At 44.0% G+C, this 25,294-nt stretch overlaps 5 protein-coding genes across 11 annotated transcripts; 3 read left to right on the top strand and 2 right to left on the bottom strand.

Annotated features, from left to right (window-relative positions):
- Positions 1-897: 897 nt before the first annotated feature.
- On the top strand, positions 898-4,172 carry LOC127783679 (uncharacterized). Its single transcript, XM_052310874.1, has 3 exons — positions 898-1,184; positions 2,949-3,158; positions 3,789-4,172. The coding sequence occupies exons 1-3, from the start codon at positions 945-947 to the stop codon at positions 3,900-3,902; spliced, it is 564 nt and encodes a 187-aa protein (XP_052166834.1). The 5' UTR covers positions 898-944; the 3' UTR covers positions 3,903-4,172.
- A 1,225-nt stretch (positions 4,173-5,397) lies between these two features.
- On the top strand, positions 5,398-7,479 carry LOC127784548 (uncharacterized). The gene is made up of 2 exons (XM_052311876.1): positions 5,398-5,681; positions 7,183-7,479. Exons 1-2 carry the CDS (start codon positions 5,505-5,507, stop codon positions 7,255-7,257), a joined length of 252 nt encoding a protein of 83 aa, XP_052167836.1. The 5' UTR covers positions 5,398-5,504; the 3' UTR covers positions 7,258-7,479.
- Positions 7,480-7,612: 133 nt separating this feature from the next.
- On the bottom strand, positions 7,613-13,865 carry LOC127784547 (26S proteasome regulatory subunit 6B homolog). 4 transcript variants are annotated; one of them, XR_008019548.1, is made up of 8 exons: positions 13,215-13,865; positions 12,470-12,607; positions 12,137-12,382; positions 11,888-12,001; positions 11,597-11,770; positions 11,259-11,476; positions 10,055-10,509; positions 9,200-9,897 (listed from the first exon to the last, which is right to left on the bottom strand). XR_008019548.1 is itself a non-coding variant. In XM_052311875.1 (3 exons), the coding sequence occupies exon 3, from the start codon at positions 9,196-9,198 to the stop codon at positions 7,852-7,854; it is 1,347 nt and encodes a 448-aa protein (XP_052167835.1). In that variant the 5' UTR covers positions 9,199-9,224; positions 9,369-9,897; positions 10,055-10,210; the 3' UTR covers positions 7,613-7,851. The 4 variants fall into 4 exon arrangements, 2 of the variants coding, with proteins under 2 accessions (XP_052167835.1, XP_052167834.1); XR_008019547.1 differs by having other exon boundaries at positions 11,588-11,770; positions 13,215-13,863; XM_052311875.1 differs by lacking the exons at positions 11,259-11,476; positions 11,597-11,770; positions 11,888-12,001; ... (1 more) ...; positions 12,470-12,607; positions 13,215-13,865 and having other exon boundaries at positions 7,613-9,224; positions 9,369-9,897; positions 10,055-10,210.
- A 685-nt stretch (positions 13,866-14,550) lies between these two features.
- LOC127784234 (TORTIFOLIA1-like protein 2) lies at positions 14,551-19,794 on the top strand. 2 transcript variants are annotated; one of them, XM_052311421.1, is made up of 8 exons: positions 14,551-14,731; positions 15,422-16,213; positions 16,708-16,902; positions 16,977-17,079; positions 17,482-18,125; positions 18,534-19,229; positions 19,328-19,509; positions 19,630-19,794. In XM_052311421.1, the coding sequence occupies exons 2-8, from the start codon at positions 15,590-15,592 to the stop codon at positions 19,637-19,639; spliced, it is 2,454 nt and encodes an 817-aa protein (XP_052167381.1). In that variant the 5' UTR covers positions 14,551-14,731; positions 15,422-15,589; the 3' UTR covers positions 19,640-19,794. The 2 variants fall into 2 exon arrangements, with proteins under 2 accessions (XP_052167381.1, XP_052167380.1); XM_052311420.1 differs by having other exon boundaries at positions 14,552-14,731; positions 19,625-19,794.
- Positions 19,795-19,989: 195 nt separating this feature from the next.
- Positions 19,990-25,294, bottom strand: LOC127784235 (protein STRUBBELIG-RECEPTOR FAMILY 5-like). Of its 3 annotated transcripts, XM_052311422.1 has the most exons (16): positions 24,830-25,294; positions 24,561-24,699; positions 24,328-24,399; positions 24,184-24,249; positions 23,999-24,070; positions 23,803-23,874; positions 23,555-23,626; positions 23,398-23,463; positions 23,045-23,110; positions 22,751-22,968; positions 22,266-22,537; positions 21,742-22,007; positions 21,527-21,647; positions 21,299-21,435; positions 21,011-21,167; positions 19,990-20,474 (listed from the first exon to the last, which is right to left on the bottom strand). In XM_052311422.1, exons 1-16 carry the CDS (start codon positions 24,996-24,998, stop codon positions 20,340-20,342), a joined length of 2,100 nt encoding a protein of 699 aa, XP_052167382.1. In that variant the 5' UTR covers positions 24,999-25,294; the 3' UTR covers positions 19,990-20,339. The 3 variants fall into 3 exon arrangements, with proteins under 3 accessions (XP_052167382.1, XP_052167383.1, XP_052167384.1); XM_052311423.1 differs by lacking the exon at positions 24,830-25,294 and having other exon boundaries at positions 24,184-24,254; positions 24,561-24,693; XM_052311424.1 differs by lacking the exon at positions 24,830-25,294 and having other exon boundaries at positions 24,328-24,404; positions 24,561-24,675.

The raw sequence follows: 25,294 nt of genomic DNA, 5'->3' as shown, positions 1-25,294 counted from the left end.
CCTGAGCAAGGAAACCTCGAGACCCGACGAAACACAATCGGACTCAGCCCTGCCGGTCAGACCGGCCACACACCGCCGGTCTGACCGGCCCTCAACCGGCGGTCTGACCGCCCGACACACGGCGGTCAGACCGGCCCACTCGGAGGAAACCGGTAGACTTCCAAATTTGGCAATCTTTCCTATTTTAATCCTAGGTGCTAAATTTAGGTGTAAACACCAGCTCGGCTCGGCTCGGTCTAGACGCCTAGCTCGTTAGGATAACGAGCTGGCTCGGCTCGGCTCGTTTGAAAGCTTGAGCTAGCTCGTTAGGCGAGCCAAACCAACAAGCAGCTGGTAGAGGAGAAGGAGGGACCTTCTTGCCGACTGGGGAAGTGTGGCGATGGCGGTGGCTGGGGAAGTGCGACGGCGGCGGCCATAGCGGCTGGTGACGGCGGCGGCCCTAGCGGCTGGCGGCGTCGCACTAGCGAACTGGCGATGCTGGCGTGCGGCGCCGCGTGCGGGCGTGCCGCGTGCGGTGGATGAAGAGTGCGGAGACGAGAGGACCAGGGTTTGCACTTTTGCTGTTTGTTTACTTGTTTTGGGTTTGGACCTTTGCTATTGTCTAATGGAGTCATGACTCATTAATGCTCACGAGCAGCTCGCGAGCCAAGCTCAAGATGGCTCGTTAGAAAATTCAAACGAGCCGAACCAAACCGAGCCTGTCACGAGCCAAGCGAGCTAACGAGCCACGAGCTTTCTATCCACCCCTACCCGTTAATCCGACTCACTATCGGGTTGGAGGGTCCGGAACGAGTTAACCCGACTCTCTATCAGGTTTGCGGGTTAAAACCCGTTAACGCGGCCCCCGAGAAGAGTATCGGGTTAACGGGTGCATCTCTCCACCCTCCAAAAAGGCAACCACCACCGCGTCGCACCGAACGGGTGGTCGGCGGAGGCAGACAGCCATGGCGAACAAGGCGCCGGCGACGACCTCGTGGCGGTGGCGGCTGCTGCTGCTGCTGCTCCTCGCGGTGGCTGCCCTGTGCTGGATCCCTCCGGCGATCGCGATGGCCGCCGCCGCCGCCGCCGCCACGACGTCCTCCGGGGGGCGGAGGTCGCTGCTCGGGTTCGTGGAGGCGCAGGGGAACTCCTCCTACCGGTGCTCCCCATCCGGGCCCTGCGTCCCCTGCCAATACTCCGAGAAGGTCAGCCGGTTCTATGTTCTGACTCTTGTCATTCGATCTTGGGGCTCACCGTGGAGGGGGGAAATCGATCTTGGGAGGGTGAAACAAGAGGGACGATGTTGCAGTCCTGCAATTGGATGGGATTTGGGAATTTCGGGACTGTATTCCTACTTTATTTTTCGATGTAGGTTATGAGTAATCCGTGTTCTTGGATTGGTACAACTGAAGAAGTGTGCACATTAAGAAACGATCGGATCTTGATTGAAGTTGAGGCCGTTTTGCTTCAAATCTGAGTTTCTTCTTTGGACTTTCGGTTTGGTTTGCGTGGTAATGGTTAGTCTTCGGATGGCACATATCACTATATCAATTATCAGGTTCAAGTTCTTGATGCCATTTATGGTTTCAGAACCTATCAATCTGCTCAAATTTGTTGGAGTGTCATTGATATGGTATTGATTATTGAAGAAGAGAATCCTTTTGCAGTAGGATTTATTTAGCTGGTGATGTTTAGTTCATCTCCTTAATCACTGTATTGGTTGCACAATAAAGATATGGCCAAGTGGTAATGGATTCAGCGAACTTGCTTCATGTGTAATATGATTGAGGGGTTGCTACCATGTGTGAGCTTGCTGGCTTTGTTGGAATAAATTCAAAATAAGGGACTTTGTTGCTCTTCAGGCTGTTGATGATTCTATAATAAATACCATTTCTAACATAATGAAATGTAGTTCTTTCATGCAAAGATTTATAGGAAGTTGAGTCTTATTCAGCCTTTCTAGTGATTATAGAATCGTAAGTTTGTGGTTTGTGCTCTAGCTGATGCATTAAAGGTGCAATATTGTATGTTAGAGTGTATCAAAAAAGAAAGGGGCAAATTTTATGGGTTGAGGGAAATACAGATATTATGTTTTAAGTTACCTCAACGATTTCTTTGTTTCTCATCTTTATGTTATTCATGATCTTAGGTTTCTATCTTGAAGACACATAAACTAGGTATAGAAGGCAGAGTTTTCTACTTCTCCATTGAGTGGGAAATGAACCTTTTATAGTTATATGTCCTATTGTGCATATCATAGAATGTCAACGGAGCATTAATAGTTTAGGAAAAAGCCTTACATATAAATGATTGCATTTATGTTATGCCCAAAATCACCAGCCTACAAATATTGATTGAATAACAAACGGAATTTATATTACAGCCTGATGGGGCAGGCCAACAGGGTTTGTAAGAACAAGGATGTCTCGCACAGAACTCTTATCCCCAGTCCCCACCCCCACAACTCCTTATACTGTCCTATCAAGTAATTAACTCCCTATTACCACGTTTCCTGGCCTTTTAGAAGATGTGATGTGAAAATTGGCTGGACTGTGCTGATTATTCGTAGCTTTTGGATAATTAGTTTACAGGGTGGGATTAGTTTTCCTGGACCATGTGTTCATTCAGAACTCAGTGGATGTCTTTTCCATGGTTATGAAGCTTAGAAGCTACTTATGTTGGGATTTCTGCTGTCGTGCAGATGACTGTACTAGGAAACCTAATTTGTATAGTTATATTCGCAAATACATGTGCCAGAGTCTTTGTGCACTGTGCTTTCCCTGACCACCAATAGATATGCCTGCTTTCAGCTGCTGCTCATTTTTGCTTTTTCCTTCATACGTGTAATGGAGTTGAATACTTTGTTTGTGTTAAGTCAGGGCTGAAAATATCAAATTACGTCTGTTGAAGACAACTATCAACTATTGAAATGGCATGCTGACATACAATTTCATTTTCATTTTTGTTAGAGCGATGAGAAGTACTGTTGCAGTGAAACCGGCTACCGCTTGCCATTGAAATGTGTAGAAGTACAAAATGTTACCAAAGAAGGAAATAATACTAAGCAACGGAAGGTGCTGGACGATGCATCCACATCAGGTGGTTCAAAGCATTACACAACTTACAGGAGTTGTGTACCATTGGAGGATGAAGAGAAGTTATCTGTTCTTGGTTTTGAGGTATTAAATCATAGAACTTCTCTCTGTTCATATTGCTATAAAGATTATGCCTGTCTGGCTGTCTGCCATCAATTTATTCCCTCCAGCATGAAATTTTGATTACATTAAAACTGTGGAAGTAGATAGTGTAAAGCCAGAAACTGTGAAATGTTTATCTATTTTTTTAAGAATGTTGGGACGAGATTTAACCTTATTTCAGAATTTCACTGTCTTTGAATATCACACTTAAACAGGAGCAAACACATGAACCATCCTTTTTTCTGTCAGTCTGTGCCTGTCTGGAGCTTTAATTTCTGGTTGATTCAGTTGTGAGTATTGTCTTGTTTTTTTTTCTTGTGAAAATACTATCTATACTTGTGTACCCTATGAAGCAAAGTGTACGTTTCTGACAAAACTTTCTTCTGTTAAGGTTATATATGTGTGATCAGTGTGTCAAGGGTTTTAGTCTTGTCCTGTATTGTGTACAATTTATATGTTCTTTGAGCCTAATAATATCTATTTCATTCCTCATTTTCCTGTTCTTCCTAAATTAAACATCTTCATGGCTCGTAATCACATCATGATTATCTATGACAGGTTTTTAATCTTTCTTATAGCATGGTAATTTAAGGAAATTTATGGTCTTTACAGGTTATGATGGCTGGAATGCTGCTAATAAGTGGCCCATTTGTATACTATCGAAAAAGACGAACAGCTATAATGCAGGGGGCTTCAAGGATCCCAACAAGCCCTCCTAGGTTTTAAGTATGCAATGATGAATCGGCTGCTCAAGCTGATTTGGTGTACCATTTTGATGATTTTTCCCCCTATCAATGTACTGTATTTACACGTGCTATTGTTGAAGAAGTCAAAGTGTTGGGTAGTTCTTACAGGATTAGAAAAGCACAGTTGCTATTCTCATTGTGCTTTGTTTTCTTGAATCAAATCTTTGTAATGTTTATATGTAACAAATTACTTTCGATTTTGTTATCCCAATGAAGTTGCCCTGACAAAGGAGACTCTGTTGGCAATCAACTATTTGTCTCGCTGTGTTATCTGATTCACTGCAGAAGTTTGAGTCTCTACGCAAGGAATGGTGTCCTCATATCACAATGGTCATCAAAAATTGTTTTGGAATAACTCTTTGCCTTTTGGCTTCGAGATATTATCTTTTGAGCATGGGTAGTTCAGTAAGGATTTTGTTTAGTTTGCGAAACTATCTATCTTGTGATATGAGGATAACTTACAGTGATTATGGGGTTATTATTTGGTTTGTGACCATAAGTTACCTTACAGTGCCATTGTTTGGTCAAAATAACCATTCGTATGATTCTTTATCATACTTGTGATAAAATGTCTTCTTCATCACATAGGTTTCATGTCTCAATGACAAAATATACTACCCCATTCTAACATGAGCAAAATTCCTTATATTTGACAGAAATAGTAACAAATTTGTCTCTTCCTAGCCAATGTGTTGTTAGAGTTTCAAATTGTAAATCAAATACTAAATGGTTTGGTGGTCTCCGAGGCTCTAGAAGCTAAATTTACAACCTACAATAAGGGGTGAAAATGGTTTTTTGATGGACGATCCTTTAGAATGGAGTTATAGTGTTACGGTTGTGGTCAATTGATTTCGATGGCGTCTTGCGAAATCTATGGTAAATATGTATATGCAATAGACATGATACTATGTATCAAACAAGATTAGTGTATTACGATATAGGTGACACCGGTCTTTTCAGTTTTATGGATCTGATTCTCCTAGTGAAATGAGAGTTCGATTGTCTCTCTACAACAACTCAGATGCTAATAGTCGATAGATAATAAAATGGATAGATCCGTTCTTACTTTTGTGGTCAAGGAGACAAAAGAAATTCATGTCTAAATGGAGGGATTTTATTGTTCAAAAAACTCATAGAGATCAATAGAATTAGTCATAAAATGATCCACCAGGATCCACCAAATTGTGTCATGATTGTAACTTTATCAAACAGATGATCCACCCGGATCAACCAAGTTTCACAAAATGATATCCCTTTTTCCCCCAAAAAGGAAAACTCTTTTGTGTCATTACAGCCTCTATTGTCTAGGATTAAATTGGAATTCTAGCTGTAACAATTTTGAGAGTTTTCTTTACATTCTTTTTTTTGAACTTCTCTATTAAACTAGTTATTATAGAATGTAATTTGCGAAATCAGCAGGGTCTCCTGTGCAAAAAGGGTGTCCACAATGTTACTCAAAAAAAAAAAAAAAGGGTGTCCACAACTCAATCCCCAATTCCCCCGTCAGGCTCAACACAACAATACTCGCATCCCATCCCGATCTGATTGAATCCGAGCAGCACAAGCGGCGGCGGCGGCGGCGATGGGCGGCGACCATGGCGGGCACGGCCACGGAGGCGGCGACTTCCGGCAGAAGGTATGGAGCATGACGGGCGGGCCCTACTGCCGGCCCGTGCACTGGCGCCGCAACACCGCCATCGCCATGTTCGGCGTCTTCCTCGTCTGCATCCCCATCGCCATGAAGTCCGCCGAGCTCGAGGTACGTCTCCCCTGCTGTCCAAACCCTACCACGTAGTACTAGTCACGCGCCATGCTTGTCCTTTCCGCGTGTCTGGTCGAGCTGATCCGAAATCGCTAGCCGGGAGATTTGATCCTTGGGGAATGGAAATGGGGAATAAACATTTTTTGGGGGGTGATTACGAATATGAACCAGATTTACGTTGTTGTGCATATCAGGAACTCGGTGTGCAGAAGAAGAAATGCTAATAGCTCTATTGGGTACCTATGGAATGCGCTTAACTCAAACCTGGAAGAAACGTTTGAGTAATATTTTCGTGTAGTACCTTTGAGTTGCTCTGGGTAGTAAAGTGCAATAGAATGTTGAATTGTTGATTTTTCTTGTTAGAGGAGAAGACATTAGATAGGGTAACTGGGAGGAATGCTAGATATAAAACCAAAAATGTCGTGCAATTTGCCAGCTAATCTAGACAAAACTTGAAATGAAATTACTTGTTCCCGTTGTAAAGCACATTTGTTCTATGCACGAGACAGGCATGCCTGTTCAGTTAGTTTTGTACTATTGTGCAAACAAATGCTAATATGTTTTAGTGATAGCTGAATCTATTCAATGGAGTTCTGTAATCAGTTCATGAATACCAGTTTCTACTGTATACCATATGGTGGTTAGGATTATTATTCCTCGCTTGTTAGACAAACTACGAGGAGGCCAACTTTGTCAGTAAATACATAATTTCATTAGTCATTTAGTGATTCTTCTTGATTTCCACAAAACAATGAGAAAAGCTTCTTTCTGAACCCCCTATTTGGAAAGGGATTTATTCCATATTCTTGGCTGCATTATGACCATTCGGTAGTAAGTGTGCTACTGGTGAGATGAAGCCATCTAGGATACTCTGTTTTGCAACTAGATCCCAGGAGGCTTGTTGCTAAGAGATCTAGTAGTGGTATATGCGCTGATGTTCATTTCCAAATAAATTGTGGATTGTCCACAGGAACTTGCACGATGAAGTACAGATGATCTAGTGTTTACATTTGGTAGGTAGACTTGACAATAATTCGGCTTTTTATGTCATGTGTTTCAAAGTTGTCTTCATCAAAAAATTATACAAGCACTGGGATGATGTTGTCGACTTGACATCCGCTGATTATTATAATTATTCTTGTTTTTCTGTACATCAATGTGTAATTTTTTTGTGGACAGTGTCTGCTTTCTGTTAGTGAAGAGTAAATGAATTCATCTGAATCAAAAATCATAGGCAAAACATAAGCATTTGCATATCATTGTTTTGTAAAGCTTGATGTGTACCATGTCAACACCAATGCATGTCAACTGTATATCTCATTTTCCTCTACTTATCATAAAACATGAAAGTTCGCTAGTAGGTTTCCTCCCCCTGTACATTCATTGGAATTATGTTATCACACATAATAATTTCCATCGAGTAAGGTTGCAGTTGTTAATGATCTTATCTGTTCTTTTAGTTGTGGAAAGAGATGCTCATAAATCTAATATTTTGCAGCAACGCCCACATCATCCAGTCCGGCCGATCCCATCTCAACTTTGGTGCAAAAACTTTGGCAAGAAAGAGTATTGAAGGATGTCTGAACTTGCAAGGAGGACTCCTGTTTTTATCTTGTTTTGTCATAATTTGTTCTCAGCGATCAATGCTTGAAGAAATATGCTCCTACGAGTATACACTTGATGCTTCATGTAACTCTTTCAGACTAATATTATGTCATACAAGGAGTGTGCCTGTTGGTAACTCAAAATAAACTCGTGATGCATAAGCCTCTGATGGATTTACTTTAGGGTTTAATGCTCTGTTTGGATGATTCCTATTCCAAGCATATTTCTGAAGTAATGCTAACGTCTCTTGAGTCATGATGAATTTACTTCATTTTTAAACGCATTCTGTTTGCAAGTAGACTTGGGAATATGAGTAACCTGGTGACGTCTTAACTTGTGTCTCCTATGTAGTACAATCCAAATATTCACAAAGGAAATACAAGAGACCGTTAGTGTTCTTGAAAAGAAGGTAAAATTGCTGGTGTTTCATCTTAAATTTGTCAAGTGAATTACAGAATAATGTATACTACATTTGAGACGTTGCACAAGCAGGAGCTATACAATGCCTTTTCCTAGTGAAAGGCGTAAAGAAATGAGCTGTGTTGCTAAGCGAAGCCGGCGATCAGTTGTAGAAGTGGAACTCGGTGGCGACGTCGCCGGGCCTCTTGCCGACGACGGCGAGGTATCCCTTGTCGAAGTCGTCCGCCGTCACCGTGCCCCGCCTGTCGCGCACGGCCTGCATGCCGGCCTCGCGGCACACGGCGGCGATCTCGGCGGCGCTGAGCTTGTCGCGCCGCGCCGCCAGGGCGTCGAGGTCGACGTCGCCGTCCAGGCTCATCCCCGCCGTGCACGTCTGCAGCACCAGCCGCTTCTCCTCCGGGCTCTCGGCCGCCGTGAACTCGACCTTGCGGTCCAGCCGCCCCGGCCGGAGCAGCGCCGGGTCCAGGTCGTCGGCGCGGTTCGTCGCCATGATCACCCTCACGTTGGTGGACTCGTCGAAGCCGTCCATCTGGGTGAGCAGCTCCATCAGCACGCGCTGCACGTGGCGCTCGGCGCCGCCGCCGCCGCCGCCGCCGCCTTGCCGCGCCGCCGCGATCGCGTCCACCTCGTCGATGAAGACGATGGCCGGCGCCCTGTCCCTGGCGAGCCGGAACAGGTCGCGCACCACCCTCGGCCCGTCGTGCCGCGCGAGCTCGGCGGCGTTCACGCGGAAGAACGCCGCCGAGGTCTCGCGCGCGACGGCCTTGGCGAGCATGGTCTTCCCGGTGCCCGGCGGGCCGTGCAGGAGCACGCCGCGCGGCGGGTCGACGCCGGCGGCGGCGAAGAGCTCCGGGTGCGTCAGCGGCAGCTCCACGGCCTCGCGCACCTCCCGCTTCTGCGCCTCGCACCCGCCGATGTCGCCGTAGGCGACGCCCGGCTTGTCGGCGTCCGCGACGAGGAACCGCGCGGCCGAGCAGCCGGCGACGTCGGAGGGGAGCACGCCGACGAGCGCGTGCGACCGGCGGTTCAGCGCGACGCTCGCCGAGGGCTTGAGGAGGCCGCGGTCGAGCGAGCCGGCGACGCCGACGCACATCTTCCTCTCGCATCCGTCGCTCAGCGTCACGACGGCGTGGCGCTCGTCGACGACCTCGTCGAGCTGGGCGGCGACGAGGGGGGTGACCGCCGTCAGCCGCCTGACGAGCTCCTCGCGGAAGCGCACCGTCTCTTCCAGCTCGTGAATCTGGAGCAGCGCGTCGTCCCGCTGCTCGTCCAGCAGGCAGAACTCCCGCTCCAGCGACTCCAGCTTCTCGCGCAGCTGGCGTCCCTCCTCGTCGTCGGCGTCGAGGAAGATGAGCTCGTCGTCCTCCTCCTGCAGGTCCAGCAACTCGAGCTTCTGTTCCGGGGAAGTCTTGGCGTTGCCGGCGCCGTCAACGTCGAGCTGCCGCTGCTGCACGCCGGCCGGACACGGCCGCGGTGGTCGGAGCGCCATCACGGACGACGTCCTTGGCTGCGAATCTGCGACGTTGTCATTGTGTCAAAGAACGCATGCAATGCAAGCAAGCGGTGGCGCGCGAATTATAGGAGGAGGAGCTAGTACAAATCCGAGTCGGAGACTCGGATTCCGATTAATACATGTGAGACTCGGATTCCGATTAATACATGCCAACTATTTTTTTTCTCCCTTGTAGGTTTGCAGGGGATGAAGATGCAACATACTGCCATTGGCACTTGTGTGTTCAAGGAACAGTGCAGATCAACTCGCTCAGGTAACTAACTGTTCAAACGCCAGGTCTTTGATTCTCTCGTCAATCCTGATAATTGCAGAATTTGCAAAATTTCATCAGATGATCAGCTGGTGCAGAATTGTAAGGTTGAACTTCAGTTACCCTCATACCCAGTCTGGTGGCATTAAGGGGGCATCCCAGTGGAGAAGGCCTCGAACTTGTGCAAACGAAGAACAGTGTCGAGGCCATGGAGATTGGAGAGGGTTCAATTTATTGAGAACGGGACGATAAAAGACCATGGCCAGTGGGGTGCTCAAAAGATGAACCTGGTGAGGATTGTGGCCTGTGGCTGTGATAATTCATATTGGCTTTCAGACAAAGGTGTCAAACATCCCTGAACTTTCTGCTGCAGTTTGTTATCCACCACCTATTTCTGAACCCCCTTGTTTATCTGCATTCCAGACCTGAAAGAACAACATGAGAAACAAATTAGCATGTATGTCTATATACATACATTGGGTGCCACTCTAAATACACCTTGTTGGAATAAGAAAACGTCCACATACAACGGTCGATCTGTACAAGCTATTGTTCTACAGCAATTTACCAGTCATGTATTACCTTCTCAATGCTTAGCACTGCAGAAGTGGATTTCCTCATATGGAAGCACGCTGCTGTACAATTAACGTACGTATTATAACACAGTTAACACCTGATATGAGCCCAAAAACTAGACACCTTCGCTTGATCGTATATCTGTCTCAAGTGATCTTCATATTCCCAGGTACTCTTCAGCAAAAAGTTCATCATTTTTTGCAAGCATGTCTGTCAGACTGCAGTCTATCTTTCTACTCTGAAGCACACAAAACCGCGGTTTTATCCTCCCTTCCAGTGAATAACTGAAGTACCTTGGATATTCTACAGCAGCTTTAAGTGGCTTCTTCATGGTTCTTAACAGAAATTCAAGCTTTGGTTTCATAACAAGTTCAATACTGTAACCCAGAAGTGGAGAGAATCTATAGATCATCGAGCACACATTTTTCTTAGACAATCCCATATCCAAGAGGTAGTTGATTCTGTAAACATTGGAATACTGTTACATGCATTGAACACTTAAGATCTTGATGAACATATTTGGCTAGAGAGAATCACATCATTAGACAGTAAGTCCATACATCAACAGATAGTAATATAAAAAATGAGTGCCAGAAACAAGAGATTGAATGCATAAGTGGATTATTCTACTGAATACTGACTGCAGGGAGTCAAGAACTCCAGAAGATTTCAGGAAAAAAAAATCAACAATAATTGCACCAATAGCACATTGCATCTTGCAGAAGAACTGGAAGTAGCATAACATAACTAAGAAGCACATAACCTTGCCAATGTCATGCTGCATTTTCCACTTAAGCCTATCGTGGCACAACAGACCATATGAAATATTTCATATTCTAATGCATAGTAATGTGCTAACGACATACTTTCTTGGTCAATACTAGTGATAGCCAACATGTTGAAGTTTGAACCTGTCAGTTCTGGTTGGGTTTATGGTAGTGCCCAGTAAACTTATCAATTTTCGGTCCTTATGTTTGAAGGAGTTGTTTAAGGGCAAGAGATGCATAAGATTTTCCCAAGTATAGGTGAAAATTATGAGGGCCCTAATAGATATACATTACATTACCAAAGGGTTTTGTAGCTGAGCTGACCAGTATAACTACTTACCATAGATGAGTTAAAGTCAGTTACATGTTCACAAGAACTATAAAATATAAACACGTAATAAGCCATTTGTAGTAAATAATTATAGAAGGAGCTGCAGTCAAACCTGGGGAGCAGTGTGCGATTTATGTCCAACAATAAAAGCTCCGGATACTTCCTAATGATGCGAGGGAGATGATGCTTGGGAACACCAAAGTTAATAAGAAAATTGATTTTCTTCTTAAGGGTATTCTCCACACTTGAAGCAAATATTTCTGGAGAACGACACAAAATCTTTGCCACTGTTTTCTTATCAAGATCCATATCTTTGAAAAAGAGAATAATCTGAGATTCAAGGAAGAACAGTCAGTTCCAGTTTTCTAAAACAAAGTAATATAGCTTCTCCATTCCAGTGGAGTTTATAAATAAGAAGAAAATCATAAGAACAGGTACAACCTGCATAACCTCATTTGGTCTTCTCAGCAACAACTGTGGACTTGATGTAACAACTGGAACCAACATTTTCTTACTGATACCCAGATCATCAAACAGCTCCACAATTGAGTTCATTCTTTTTGTTGAGCAACCCAGAATATGGGGCCAACTTCTCATCGCAACACCAAGGACTGTACTGGAAATCTGAAAATAAAAACCTCATTACCATTTCAGGTAACAACAAACACAAAGGACAGTGTCCTCAAATGAACAGGATCTTAAGCCAAGTAAGCATGGTAGGATAACTCTTTTGTCAGTTACCTTTCTTCTTTGGAAGAACATTAACATTTGGCCATAGTTTTCTAGCATACATGTTGAAAGAATCCATGGATACTTCAGCAACATCCTACCAATATATTCTTGTTCAATGCCAACCTAGAAAATTTTGGAATGTTGTAATATTGTATGACTCACTCATTATCAGGTCAACACCTATACTGCAGGCTCCAAAAGATAAGACAAACATAAGATATTTTTTAGATAAAAACATAAGATATCCTCTGGGTATACCTTTTCCCATGCATTAATCCTTGGTTTGATATCATTTTCGACATCAGAAAGGATGATAGGAGGAAATGACAGCAGCACAGATGCAATCCTTGGCTTGGGAATTCCAATGTACTGAAGAAAATCAATTAATGGTTTAAGATGATTGTTCTCTGAGCAGAGAAGAAGCATTGGAAATGATTCAATGAGATAGGGAAATGACACATCTCCATGTCCCAACATATTAAGACCGCCATACCTGGCCTCCATCTGCAAGAAAAGATGCAATTTTTGTAGGTGTTGAAGTAATGCAAGGAAACTGGTGCAAGAAACAACTAATAGTGCTGTGATACTTACTTTTTCGAAAAATGATAAAGTACTTTGGAGTGACTCATCTGCAGGTATTGATAAGTGCATCATCATGCGCTTAGCATTTCTACTTATTAATGTTTCATAGCCATTGCTTGAAAATAGAATTTCCTTCAAAAACTTGATCTGTATATAAACAAACCATAAGCAATGAATGCAGTTAGTCAGTTACCTAGTGAACTATCTAGCAGAATGACAACTGTTAGAAAAACATAAATACCTCTATCCTGGGAAATAATGTCACATATATTTTTTACATCAACACATCTTAGAGTTAAGTGTTCAATGATAAATTCTTGTGTGCATCCCTATGCCTTATCAGTAAGTTACTCTGTAAATACTGTGCCATAACGTAAAAAGAGATGAAAGTACTCTTGTGATTTGTGGCAAGAATGAAGAGAGGTAGGAGTAGTTCACATGCTCGAGATCAAGCCCTTCACAATTCTACAAGTTTGCTGAACTAAGATGCAGGATTACAACTAAGGACTATACTATTTGAGCAATTGAACTCCTGTTAGTTCGGGTGCTCCACGTTTAAAACGCAAAAGCTAGAGTGAATTGTCTGGCCAATCACATCTAAAATGATTCAGTCATGTCAGTAAAGGTAATATCATCGAATTTCACCACTCATACTATGCAGTTTGTACTTTGTACCGGGCAGAAATGGTCATCAAATGCACTCACAAAAAAAAATTGAAGCAAATTGAGCTCAAAATGAAGTGGTAGATCTCACCCTATCGATCAGCACCGGGAGACCAGCCGCCGAAACATACGGCGCGATGAGCTTCGCGGAGGAGAGCCGCACCCCGGCGCTCTCGAGCAGCGGCACCACGCCGCGGTCGCGCTTGCTCTTCGCCTTCCCCATGTAGTACACCTTCCTCCCGAACCCGAGCCCGGCCATCTCCACCTCGCGGCCCGCCCCCACCCCGGAGCTCCACGACTCCCAGAGCCCGAGCTCGTCGAGCTCGCGGACGCCGTCGGCGAGCATGGCGGCGTACCCCGGCGCGCGCGCGGCGATGGAAGCCGCATCAGCCGGGGAGGCCCCGTGCTCGCGCAGGAGCTCCGCGATGGCGCGCTCGGCCTCCAGCGCGTCGTAGGAACGCGAGGTGGAGGCGGTCTCTGCATCGGCGGTGGGTGCGCAGGCGGCGACGGGGTCGCGGCGGCGCGGGAGAGGACGCGGAGACAGACGCCGCCGCTGGCGTATCGGGCGGAGGAAAGGCTGCTTGAGGAGAATGGCGCGGAGTGGAGGAGGAGGAGGAGGGGTCGGGGAGGCGGGGAGCGGAGGAGAGAGGAGCGCGAGCGCGGCGGTGGCGGTGGCCATGGCCGCGGCGGATGAGGGGAGAAGGGGATGGCCGGAGGAGATGAAGATGAGGAGAGCGGAGAGCCCGAGCCTGAGCCATTCCTTCTCTATGGGCCGTTAAGGCCCATTCTCGTGTAAACCGCTCAACGATAATCGGCCCATAGGTAGAATGGCCCGTATAAGTTTGAAGCCACGTAAGTTGGGCCGGAACGGGATTGCGGCGTACGTGCGGGCCATATAAGTTGGGCCAGCCGGCTGCCGAGTTTGTGATGTGACGTCTCTTCAGTCCGGTTACTTCAAAAATTTGTCACTTTCACGTGGGCCCGCAACATCCACGGACGCAAGTCCGCAAGGCTCCTAGAACAACCTGGACGGTAGCGGGCGTGGGCCACTGCATTTCGGGCCCACATGTCATTTTCCTGGTGTGTTTGGCGTGGGAATTTCAGCAAGGTCGTCGGAGCGTCAGATTCAAAACTGACAAGGCGACGACGTGGTTGTCCATCCGACGGCGCGTAGATCAACGCCTGGCCCCTATCCAGCCGTCGAAATTCGAATCCCGGCACCCAAAAGCGTCTCAAGCTGCAACGCGGGCCCACCTACCTTTCATTAATCCACTCATCACCAACTACTACTCCCACACACACTGACATGTGGTCCCAGTGGGTCGTACGGCAAGAGACGTGGATAGATGCCGCTTTGAAAACGGCGAGGTCAGAGGAAGACTTGTACTCGCAGTTGCCTCGGAGTTGGCGCTCTCGGCGTGGGCGTGGGAGAGAGAAGCGGAGTAAAAAAAAAAGAAAAAAAAGCTGCCATTTTACTGCCCCACTTGTTTACCTCAAGTTGCGATTCGAATTCAAAAACTCTCTACTTCTTCCAGGAGCAGATCGCTCTCCTCTGGATAGGCGAGGCGAGGCTTCCGAGTCGAGCAGGGAGGCAGGGAGATCCCCACTGTACGTATACGTTCGTGTGCTGCTCCTTCTTCATCTTCCCCGTGCTCATGTTGCCTGCCTGCTACATTCTCCATGGTGTTTATGGTTCATGTTTGAATTGAGCCTTGCTCGTTGGTTCGTTTACCTTTTTTTTGGATTTGTTTTTATGCGTGTGCTAATGTGCTCTGTGCTGTGGGGGTTGGGAGGGAAGCGGAGGATTCGAATTTTGACCCGACGGTTGGTATTTTTCGGTGTTTGTTCGATTTTGTTTCGGTGCGATTTTTTTGGTGGTGAGATCGTGTTAGCGTGGTTATTTTTTGCACAATTTTTGCTCCAAACCTCCATGCTTCGTTCGCCAGTAGCTTTGGAGAGGGGTTTCGGTTGCGCACTGATGTCTAGGGTTTAACTGTTCAAATGCTCCGATAGTGCGATGCGGCAAGTGGTAAGCTCGAGATTGATGGGTGGATTCCTTGCACAATACCCATCCATCTCGAATTCGGTGTATTTTTTGGTTTCCCTTGCTTGATTTGGGCTCAGTTCATCTCCTCCTGATTTGGTTGGTTACTGGTTAGTAGCTTTCTGAATATTACTGGGCACGATTTCAAAAATTTGATAGCTCAAGCTTTCTCTTTCTAATACTGAATGCTCTAATTGTATTATTCATCAACTGTATTTGATTTGTTACTCACATTCCAGTGTGATTTCTTTCAGAGATCAAGTGATGGGTGGGGAATCTACAGGAAACACGACCTCCATTCCCCAATGGGAGAAGCCACTGTTCCCCTCAGTATCCATGTTACTCTGAGCTACTGAGCTCTCTGCTAAAGTTGGTGCCTCAGCTGTGTATCTTGCAACAAGAGTGTGTTCTAGGCTGCCAAGATGAAGTCCAGTGCGGTTACCTCCAAAGGCAAGGCCGTGTTCGAGCTGAAGCACAGGCTGGTCCAGGCCATCAACAAGATTGCAGACAGGGACACCTACCAGATTGGATTGGATGAGCTTGAGAAGGCCACTGACACCTTGCCTCCTGACATGGTTGGTCCCTTCTTGTCTTGCGTGGTTGACACCGATGCCGAGCAGAAGAGTGCGGTGAGGAAGGAGTGCATCAAGGTGATTGGCACATTGGCTCGGTCCCATGGAAGCCTAGTGGCACCTCACATGACGAAGATGGTGACCAGCATTGTCAAGCGCCTCAAGGATGCTGACTCTGTTGTTAGGGATGCCTGTGTTGATACCTGTGGTACCCTTGCATTGTGTGCTAGAGATTATGGGGATGGTGGCGCTGCATTGGTTGCGTTGGTGCGGCCCTTGTTTGAATCACTTGGTGAGCAGAATAGGTATGTTCAGGCTGGGGCAGCGTCTTGCTTGGCCAAGGTTATTGACGAGAGCAATTACTTCCCGGGCCCTGTTCTCCCGCAGATGCTTGTTCGTGTTGTTAAACTGCTCAAGAATCCCCATTTCATGGCAAAGCCTGCAGTGATTGAGTTGATCAGAAGTATTATTCAGGTCTGAATTTTGCTCTTGTATCATCAACACCATTCGCTTCAAGCTTATCTAGTAGTACCTAATTAATGTGCTTTCAGTATTTTAAGGTGATTGCATTCCATGCTTATCTCTGGTGGTTGTTTAAGTAGCTTAGCATAAGTAATTGCAATGGAGTAATTAGTATAATGAGCCAGGAGTACTTTATTATATGACTGCTCATTCAGTTTCACATAAAAAAGGAGTTCTCAAAAAGTCGAGTGTCTATTTTTATTTCAAACTTCTAGTTTCATCTTGAGACTGTTAATCTGGCTGTCTCTTTCTATGGATTTTCAGCAATACAATTGTCAGGATAATTGTGTTATCTATGTTCATCCTTTTGGTGTCATAGATCAATTTTTCCTTCTTGGAAGTAGATTAGTCATATTCATCCTTTGATTTCGTCCTACAAGTGTTAGCCAGAACAGGAGATTGATCTTTTATAACATTTCTTATTTTTCTTCTGCCCCACTTTTCAGGCTGAAGGTGCTTCTACAGAGCAGTCTTTAACATCTGCTCTAACAAGTATTATGGATGCCCTGAAGAGTAGTGATTGGACTACAAGGAAAGCAGCTTCAATAGCTCTATCTAGTATTGCTCTCAGTTCTGGATATCTGGTTGCCTCCTTTAGAACTTCCTGCCTTCGCTCCCTTGAACGTTCTAAATTTGACAAGGTCAGCATACTAAACATTCATGCTGTAATATTTTCTTGCATATGCTACACTTATTTTTCTGACTTCTGTCACAGGTCAAACCAGTGCGTGATGCAATTACCCAAGCCATTCAGTTGTGGAAGGCTATTCCAGGGTCTGATACTCCCGAGCCATCAGAAGCTGGATCATCCACAAAAGGTATTACAATCCTAATAAGTAGATTTTTGGCCTGGTGTGATCTTCTGACTTCTGCAAATTAAAAGAAGAGATTGGATACTACTTTCTGAAGCTTGTTGACAATACTAATCCCTTTGTTTTTTTAGCAATTTGTACTCTCATAATACTTTTTAGTTTCTTGAGAACTAGTGCATTGACCCCAAAAGATAAGGGGTTTATCAATGATTTGCTATTCAATGTTGCTTGTTGCATGCCAAGTCTATCTACTGCTTAGGTCTGTCCAAGGATCAGGATTTTTTTTTCCAGATTTCCAGATCTCATTTTCTTGTTAGTCCTTTACGAGCTTAACATAGAATCTGTTTGAAGTTTACAGCAGCCACATAAATTTCTCCCTTTTTTGTTTATTGATTTCATTTATGGCAGAAAACTTCTTTGGTGACCATCATGATGGTAGAAGTATAAATGATGGTGGATCACGAGACACTTCTTTCAGGAGAGTTGATCCTGCATCTTCTGTTTCTGCAATCAGTGGCAATTCTATTACTTCATCAAAGAAGAGATCTCCTCTGTCTATCAATGAAATAGCCCTGAATAATGCTGCAAATCAGCAACGCTCGAAGTTGAGCGATTGGCATGTTGAGATATCTGTTCCTAAGCAGAATATGATACCATTAGTTGATTTTGAAGAAAAGGTGTCTGGCAATGGTTCCATGCTAAAGGGTTCAAATAGAAGTCCATATGAAATCGTAGACAATGACAGCAAGTATGAGTATGACCCCATGGATGATAAACAAGATTGCTCCTCTATGTCAGAAGTAGCCAGCAGGAGTTGTGAGACAAAGCATGTCACTTCTGCTCAGGAATGCGTTGAGGATTGTGATTCTGCAAGAGACATTGAGCAATTCCCCAGGGCTCAAAAGAGTAAGAGCATAGACTCCACTGTTACAGATATCACTTCACATGGGACACATACTTGCTGTTTGAGTGCAATGAAAGAACTATCTCATATCAGGAAGCAGCTTCAAGAGATGGAGAGGAAGCAAGCAAATATCTTTGATATGTTGCAGGTAATTCTTGTTATTTTGTGTTGTTTTTTTTATTCTACTCTCTATAGTTTGGTTGTTTCTGGAAAAATGTTTATATATGTGATCTGATTGTTAAGTTCAGCAATGGTTTTTCTTCAGAATGTAATAGCAAGGTTTTGATTAAAGTTATGAGGGAAATTATATTGTTTGAAAATCAATAAGCTCTGTGCATTTCAGTTACCTGTATATATAAGTCCATTGCCAGATTAAACAAAAAGGGAAATTGATAATGACAATAGGCATCATGATCTTCAACTCATACCAGTGATTGTCTTTTGCTATCCTCCATAATATCGTGTAGGAAAGAGCACTGCACAAGTCAATTATGTAATGAAAGTATAGGGGGGTCCTAAATATTGTCCTAATTGCTTACTTTCTTTCACTGTGCAGGAATTCATGTCTAACTCAGTGGAGAACATGTCAGTATTAAGCATGAAAGTGCATAATTTGGAGAATGCTGTAGACAAAACTGTGTACACAATTACTCAAAGTGAAAGCCGCTATCACCTTCCTGGTTCCAAGTTTATTAAGAACCAAAGTGCCACTTCTTCACCGAGGGTTTCTACTTCTACACCTAGATCATCTGTGGATGCTAACTATAAGCCACCACCAATTCCTCATTTGAAACAAGAGAAAAAGTGGATGCAAGATCAACCATCAAAGGGCTTAAACATGGGTGTAAAAGAGGGGGAATTTCTAAAGAGTCATACTCATGACAAAACTAGAAAGCCTGGGGTTGTGAGATCGGAAAGTACTCTGGGAAGATATGTTCCAAGCTCAGCAAGGACTCGAGCATCAGGGGTTAAGGGAAACTTTCCAGTTTCACTTACCAATTCCTGTGAGCAGCCTGAGCTGCAAAATGCATTGCGTGCTTCTAAAGAATTTGATGGTAATGATGACATGGAGTCTGCATATGTAGAAGCCCTGAACAGTGGTGACTGTGATTATCTGATTGACGTAATGGATAGAACTGGACCTGTTCTTGAGAAATTGTCACGTGAAACAACAAGTGAACTTTTGAGGGTTATAGCTGGCCAGTTTCTGAATAAAAAAATGTTTGATTTGGCACTGCCTTGGCTTCAACAGGTAAGTTCACTTGTAGTCTATTTATGTTTCGCAATAACTGCTAATGCCAAGAAAGCTTATACGCTTTATTCATATTGTGGGTTTTATTGTTGTCCTAGGTAGCGGATTTGAGCATGATTTATAAGCCAAGTCAACTTTTTGTGTCTGTGAGAGCACAAAAGGAGTTCCTTGCTTTATTGGAGGAAGCTGCAACAAGTGGATCTACAGAGCCAGCAATCAGAATTGCCATTGCACAGCTTGCATTTAAACTGACAAAAGTTTGTGAGGTTGCACCATGCAGGTAATCTACATTTTTTTTTTTTTGCATGGAGGTAATCTACATTGTCCATTGAAAATGCCTGGATGTATCTCATCTGTTCTGTTACTTAATTTGAACATCTTTTTTTCTCCTGTAGGAAAGTTTTGAGTAGAGTGTGCAGAGGAAATGAAACTATCATGGCCACTGCGATGTGAAATACTTCCCCTAGCAATGTACCCCCTAGTGTATGTTCAAACTTCAATGTCATGCTGCAGTGATTGAGTGCACCCATTTCATTTTGTTGTAGCCCTGTAATCTGTGTGACAATGTATACTCGGTTTGGGTACTATGTGCAAGACTAGATGAGTTCTTCAAATTCGTCTATAGTACGCTAGTTAAGCTTGGATCTTCTGTTGCTAGGAAACGGCTGTTTTTAGCAGTGTTGTGAGATTTGGTCTCATAAGTAGTGATCATTGAGCTTGTGAATTCATGTTTTGTCATCTTTCAAAAGGGAATTCATGCTTTGTCAGCAATGCTTGTTACTGAACTTGCTGTTACCTAGGTGGCTAGGTAGAGAGGCCTTTTACATGTGTATTCATTTACTAACTATCTACTCCAGTATCAGACTTTTACATGTGTTCCTTAGAGCGATAAAAACAAAACAAAGTGGGAAGAACATATCAGTACAGTATACACTACAGGTAGAATACAATAACGCATTCTTGCCGTCTTCTCTAAAAATTAACCAATTTGATTACTCTTAACCTCAAAGCCGTTTCTTTTTGTACAATGGCACGAACGACTTGACGGGCAGTTTTGCTTCAGATAAACCTCAATCAAAGTCGGCAATGATTCGGTGAAGTGCATCACCATCACCAATCGGAGATGTCGCTCCGCTGTGAGTTGCTTAAGTATCCGGCCATCCCCCTGTTGCTGATGGTGCGCTGCACGCAGCGGAGGAGCGACTGCACCACCTCCGACATGGACGGCCGGAACTCTGGATCAGCCTGCATCACCACCAACAAGACCAAATTCAGTAACTTCAGGTAGTGTTTGGCAAATGGGAAAGGGAAATGATTTCCCACCCATCTTTAAATCCTAACCATTCATTCTCCCTCTTCTATTTAATCCTAACCCTTCATTCATTTCCCAATCCCAATCCCACCCCCCATTTCCCATTATCAGTACAGTACAGAGCTCAGACATAGCTTCATACTGTACTGAAGTTACTTGAGAGTTCAGACTACTAGCTTCATAGTATGTCTGAAATGACTTGAGAGTTCAGACCTTTTTTTTATTTTTTTAATAGAAGGTTTTTTTATTTACCTAGACTCTACATTCAACCGGATATATACAGCCTTTATAAAGTTAGGAACTTAGCCCTCAAATAACCAATATGAAATTCGCTCGTATATAGATTTGAACTAAAGACCTTGGGGTGCTACTTAGGTTGAATGACATAGCATACTATGTCTGAAATTACTTCAGAGTTCAGACATGGAGCACATTGATGGGGATATCTCTTCGACAATAAGGAGCTCACCTGAACGCAGAGAGCGATACAATCGGCGAAGCGGGAGAGCGCCTTTGGTGGGTAGAGACCGCGTAGAGCTGGATCTGCCAGTGATCCCAACGCATCGCTGTCATGGAGCTGTGGAGCCACATACTTGACCAAGCACTGCTCTGTTCTTGGCTTGGAGCTGTAGAACCATCAGACAGCCACATAGAGAAAGTAAGCATAATGTGCAGAGTGCAGACATTAGATGATGCATCACATTATGGATATCAGAAGTGAATTTCAAGGTTTTATCTTTTTGCCCCCTTGAGTCACCTATCATAAGGCTTTTGGCCGGTTAGTAGCTCCAGCATGATGACTCCGAAGCTGTAGACGTCGCTCTTCATCACGTAAGCTGATGGTCTTGAGCACTCTGGAGCACTGTACCCAGGTCCCAAGTTCTCACTTGCGTCCTGTAGACATTTCCATACCGTTAGACCACATTGTTCTTACAATTATACTTTGTTCATCAATTGTTAAAGAAGAGCCACTCTGCATGCAAACCTCATAGAAGAATGAAAGGCCGCAATCCGAGAGGTGAGGGTTGAGATCAGCATCAAGCAAGACATTTGAAGACTTTATGTTTTTGTGGAGCACTGGAGGTGAACAGACCTCATGTAGGTACCTGAATGAATGAAAAGAGAGGGATAAAATCTTACAGATGAACTCAAATTGATGTATTTTTGGATTCTAGGATTCCATGTTACTTGTCAACTTACTCCAGAGCATGGGCTGTACAGACAGCTATCCGAACTCGGGTGTCCCAGGTCAGAGGCCTACTGTAGGCATCTGACAAGTGCAGGAAATCATACAGGGATCCATTCATATGGTAATCATAGACCAGCATGTAGTGCCCAGGCTCTGAGCAGTAACCAACAAGTTCAGAGATATTTGTATGGCGCAGCTTGGCAATGCCGTTGACGGTGTCCATGAAGTCACTGCTTCCTGAGAAGCTCAATGGATCAAACTTCTTGACAGCCAGTACCTGAAATTTGTTCATGGTAATTGATGAGCTAGTACACACATAATTCAAGGTATATGACCTCTTTGAACTCTTCAAGCATTCTTCTTTGAGACCTTAGTATCTAGTTCAGTTTAATAATTTGGTTACTGCAATGTGTTTTACATGCATATTTGACATGATCTTTGTGTCACTTCAATTTTTACTCAGATGATTACCTGAATTGAGCCTGTAAACAAGTTTATTTGGAAAGATCTTAGAAAGCAAACAGTAGGAGCCTACCCGTCCATCAGCATATTTTGCCCTGAAAACGCAACCGGTTGTCCCCTGACCTAGTTGTCTGTTACTAGAGAAGTTGCCAGTAGCTGCTTGTAGGTCTGATGATGAATGATTCATCAAGCTGATGGGGTCTGTGCTTCGCCTCGAATGATTCAGTTTGTTCTCAAACTCATTGTCACTCATCGACTTGCGAGGAACAGCAGGCGGTGTCTTACAGCCCATCGATGGGGAATGCTCCAGTGACTTCATGTTGACTGCTGAAGAATTCCTACGGCCTAGAAAAATGAAGCAAGATGAGAACTCTTAGTGCACGTCTCAAACTTAAATTACCAGAATCACATATCACATTAATTATTCGTAGTTCCCTACACATCACAAAATGATGCACGGCTGAAAGGAACCCACGTAGTTTTCTATAATTCAAGAGATACAGTGTGCATAAATACTCCTCGAGTCATCAACTAGCGGGGTAAATGGTTGGTTCTGACCTGACTCGTCCGTGTAGTAATGAGATGAGACGGGAGAGGAATGGTTCCTCCTCAGCACAGACAAGAGAATCAGAGCTGCAAGAAGCACAGCTATCACCATTGCTCCAATGGCGAAACCATTGATTCCGCTATCATCCCTTCCATTTGAGCTTCCTGCCGAAGACTCCTTCTCCATGCCAGGAGGAGCTGGCCCAGATGACCAAGAGTTCCCACCAGTCCTTCATCATGTGACCAGAACTATCAGATTTCACAAGTGCAAAAAAGATAGGCATATTGACTGGATGTCCCACTTACTCTAAATTGTCAATGCTCTTCAGTTTACTTGGGATCCACCCAGTGAACTTGTTGTTCTTCACATTCCTTGGGAAGAAAAGGAGGAAAACCATTCTAGATTAGTTCCTAACTGATGTGCTTAAGAAAATTCATACGTTTGAGATTGTACTTATGAGTTTTAAGTAATGTAGTTAAGCTATAGAAAACAAATAACGATTGCATTGTGCCTAAAAAATTAAATTTTATTAACAGCTCTTGATATTTGATAACATCAATCTTCGGTATTGCCGCTGTGAGCCATTTAGGAATAATATATTTTGAAGGACAATGATAAGAGTAGTTCCGGATGCAGTTTTCACTTGAATAGCACTTACAGATCCTCAAGAGAAAGTTTGGCCAGCACATTTATATGACCACTGAATTGGTTGCTCTCCACATCTCTGTATATATTTTGGAAACAATGGCAGTCAATTGAGCATCCAAAATAACTTATCGATGAATTACTATAGTTCATAAAATTCAGTTTCTTACAGTGTTTTGAGGTTCTTGAGGTATTGAAAACTCGGAGGCAGGTTACCTGAGAAGCTATTGAATGACAAATCCCTGAAGACACAACTGATATATAAGATTTGGGCAATAGAAGTAACATGAGAATTGGCACCATGATTACTTTGCATTGCGCGAAATTACAATTATGTAGGTATGTAATAGAAAAAGTACAGAGAACTCTTATTTTTTTCTTTCTTTGGTGTGTGGAAAAACTTATAAATCATGCTTACATTGTTGTAAGCTTTGGCAGCTGAGAAAACATATCTGTCAACTGCCCGCTCAATTGATTCTTACCAAGATTTCTGTAATCCATGGGGAAAAAAGATTTCAAGTTATCAACAAAACAGATATCAGAATCATGCATAAGTACAGGAAAACAAAACAACTGAAAATACTAATATAGTGGTATGAATGAAAAGTTCCTACAGCGTTTCCAGATCAGTCATCTGAGATATCGAATAAGGAACACCACCGCTGAAGGCATTTCCTCGAAGATTTCTGTATTAGAGAAAAGAGAATATAAGAAAACCCTTTAAAAAAGTGCTAGAGAAAAAAAAACTTGTATTACCCATGAAAACAGCAAGTACGTATGGACAAATCCAGAAACTTACAACTGAACCACATTTGGTGGAAGCTGGTATGGGATTTCACCATTTAAATTGTTCTTGCTGACATCGCTGTACTATGAAAGAGAAAAAATTCACTAAGTTGCATAACTAGGATGATCAGTACAGGAAATCACAGGGGCAACTCACAATTTGGTTACTGATTTCAAGCTCGATAGCTGATAACCTAGCGTGCCGCTTAATCCAAGCCCCGACAAGTTGCTGCTCTATGCAAATGCAACGCGATTAGAAAACTGAAGTGAACATCTTGTATGAAAAAGAGAAAAGTTCTTCAGAAGTGCGCCTGTTCATCCGTCTTTTTTTAAAGAAAAAAAACAAGCAAATCAAGAATCCCAAAGGTAAAAAGTGCTGCAGTGAATTACATCTCTGTGACAGATGAATCGCTGCATTCGATCCCTTTCCACTCGTCGTCATCACCACACGGATCACCGCCGCTCGCTTTCCAACCCAACAATTCAGACGGTTTGTTCATGCTCTCAAACATCACGTTCAGAGCAGCAACTGAAACAGAGAAGGCAAACAGTCAGGAAACCACATCTTTCAGAATCCAATCCATGAATATCATCGATTGAAAGAGAGGAAACCGAATGAAAAATCTGAAAACAAAAATTGCAGAAAAAACTTGGCTCACCGTCAGGCTGGTCGGTCTTGGCCACCACGGAGGAGGCCGCGACGGAGAGGAGGAGGAGGAGAGCGAGGCCGACCACCAGCGGCGGCCACCGGCGAGCCATGGCGGCGCAGCGAGGGGAGCACGGACGGAGCCTCCCAGATGGGAGAGGATCATCTCCCACACACAGCATCACCTCACCAATTCCCCTCTCTCTCTCTCTCTCTCATGGCTAATTGGGGAAAAAGGGAGGAGGAGAGGTTGGGGGAGAAAGCAACGTGAAGAGGAAGCCGAGAGTGGCGGGAAGCCGTTCGTTTCGTTTCAACGAAATTTGGAAATCTGGTCCTCGCGGGGCCAACTGTCAGTGGGCCGGCCCAACACGGCCCATTAATTAAGCAGCAGCCAAAATTAAAGATCAATACTATACCACTTTGTACTGGTATTTTCCTAAAAGTTTTCTAAACAACACATTTTATTTCTAGCGAGGAT

This window comes from Oryza glaberrima, chromosome 9, assembly GCF_000147395.1.
Source record: "Oryza glaberrima chromosome 9, OglaRS2, whole genome shotgun sequence".
Classification (NCBI taxonomy): domain Eukaryota; kingdom Viridiplantae; phylum Streptophyta; class Magnoliopsida; order Poales; family Poaceae; genus Oryza; species Oryza glaberrima.
The sequence above is the reverse complement of the archived record's forward strand: the minus strand, read 5'-3'. Positions and strand labels throughout refer to the sequence as shown.

Bases quoted from the DNA above. Each gene is read 5' to 3' on its own strand.
- LOC127783679 (XM_052310874.1), top strand. From the start codon at position 945: ATGGCGAACAAGGCGCCGGCGACGACCTCGTGGCGGTGGCGGCTGCTG. The intron at 1,185-2,948 runs GTCAGCCGGTTC...CATTTTTGTTAG, and splicing joins CCTGCCAATACTCCGAGAAG to AGCGATGAGAAGTACTGTTG. The intron at 3,159-3,788 runs GTATTAAATCAT...TGGTCTTTACAG, and splicing joins TATCTGTTCTTGGTTTTGAG to GTTATGATGGCTGGAATGCT.
- LOC127784548 (XM_052311876.1), top strand. From the start codon at position 5,505: ATGGGCGGCGACCATGGCGGGCACGGCCACGGAGGCGGCGACTTCCGG. The intron at 5,682-7,182 runs GTACGTCTCCCC...AATATTTTGCAG, and splicing joins TGAAGTCCGCCGAGCTCGAG to CAACGCCCACATCATCCAGT.
- LOC127784547 (XM_052311874.1), bottom strand. From the start codon at position 9,198: ATGGCGCTCCGACCACCGCGGCCGTGTCCGGCCGGCGTGCAGCAGCGG.
- LOC127784234 (XM_052311420.1), top strand. From the start codon at position 15,590: ATGAAGTCCAGTGCGGTTACCTCCAAAGGCAAGGCCGTGTTCGAGCTG. The intron at 16,214-16,707 runs GTCTGAATTTTG...CCCACTTTTCAG, and splicing joins TGATCAGAAGTATTATTCAG to GCTGAAGGTGCTTCTACAGA. The intron at 18,126-18,533 runs GTAATTCTTGTT...TTCACTGTGCAG, and splicing joins ATATCTTTGATATGTTGCAG to GAATTCATGTCTAACTCAGT.
- LOC127784235 (XM_052311422.1), bottom strand. From the start codon at position 24,998: ATGCTGTGTGTGGGAGATGATCCTCTCCCATCTGGGAGGCTCCGTCCG. The intron at 24,700-24,829 runs GTGAGCCAAGTT...TCTCTGTTTCAG, and splicing joins CAAGACCGACCAGCCTGACG to TTGCTGCTCTGAACGTGATG. The intron at 22,969-23,044 runs GTAAGTGGGACA...CACATGATGAAG, and splicing joins AAGAGCATTGACAATTTAGA to GACTGGTGGGAACTCTTGGT.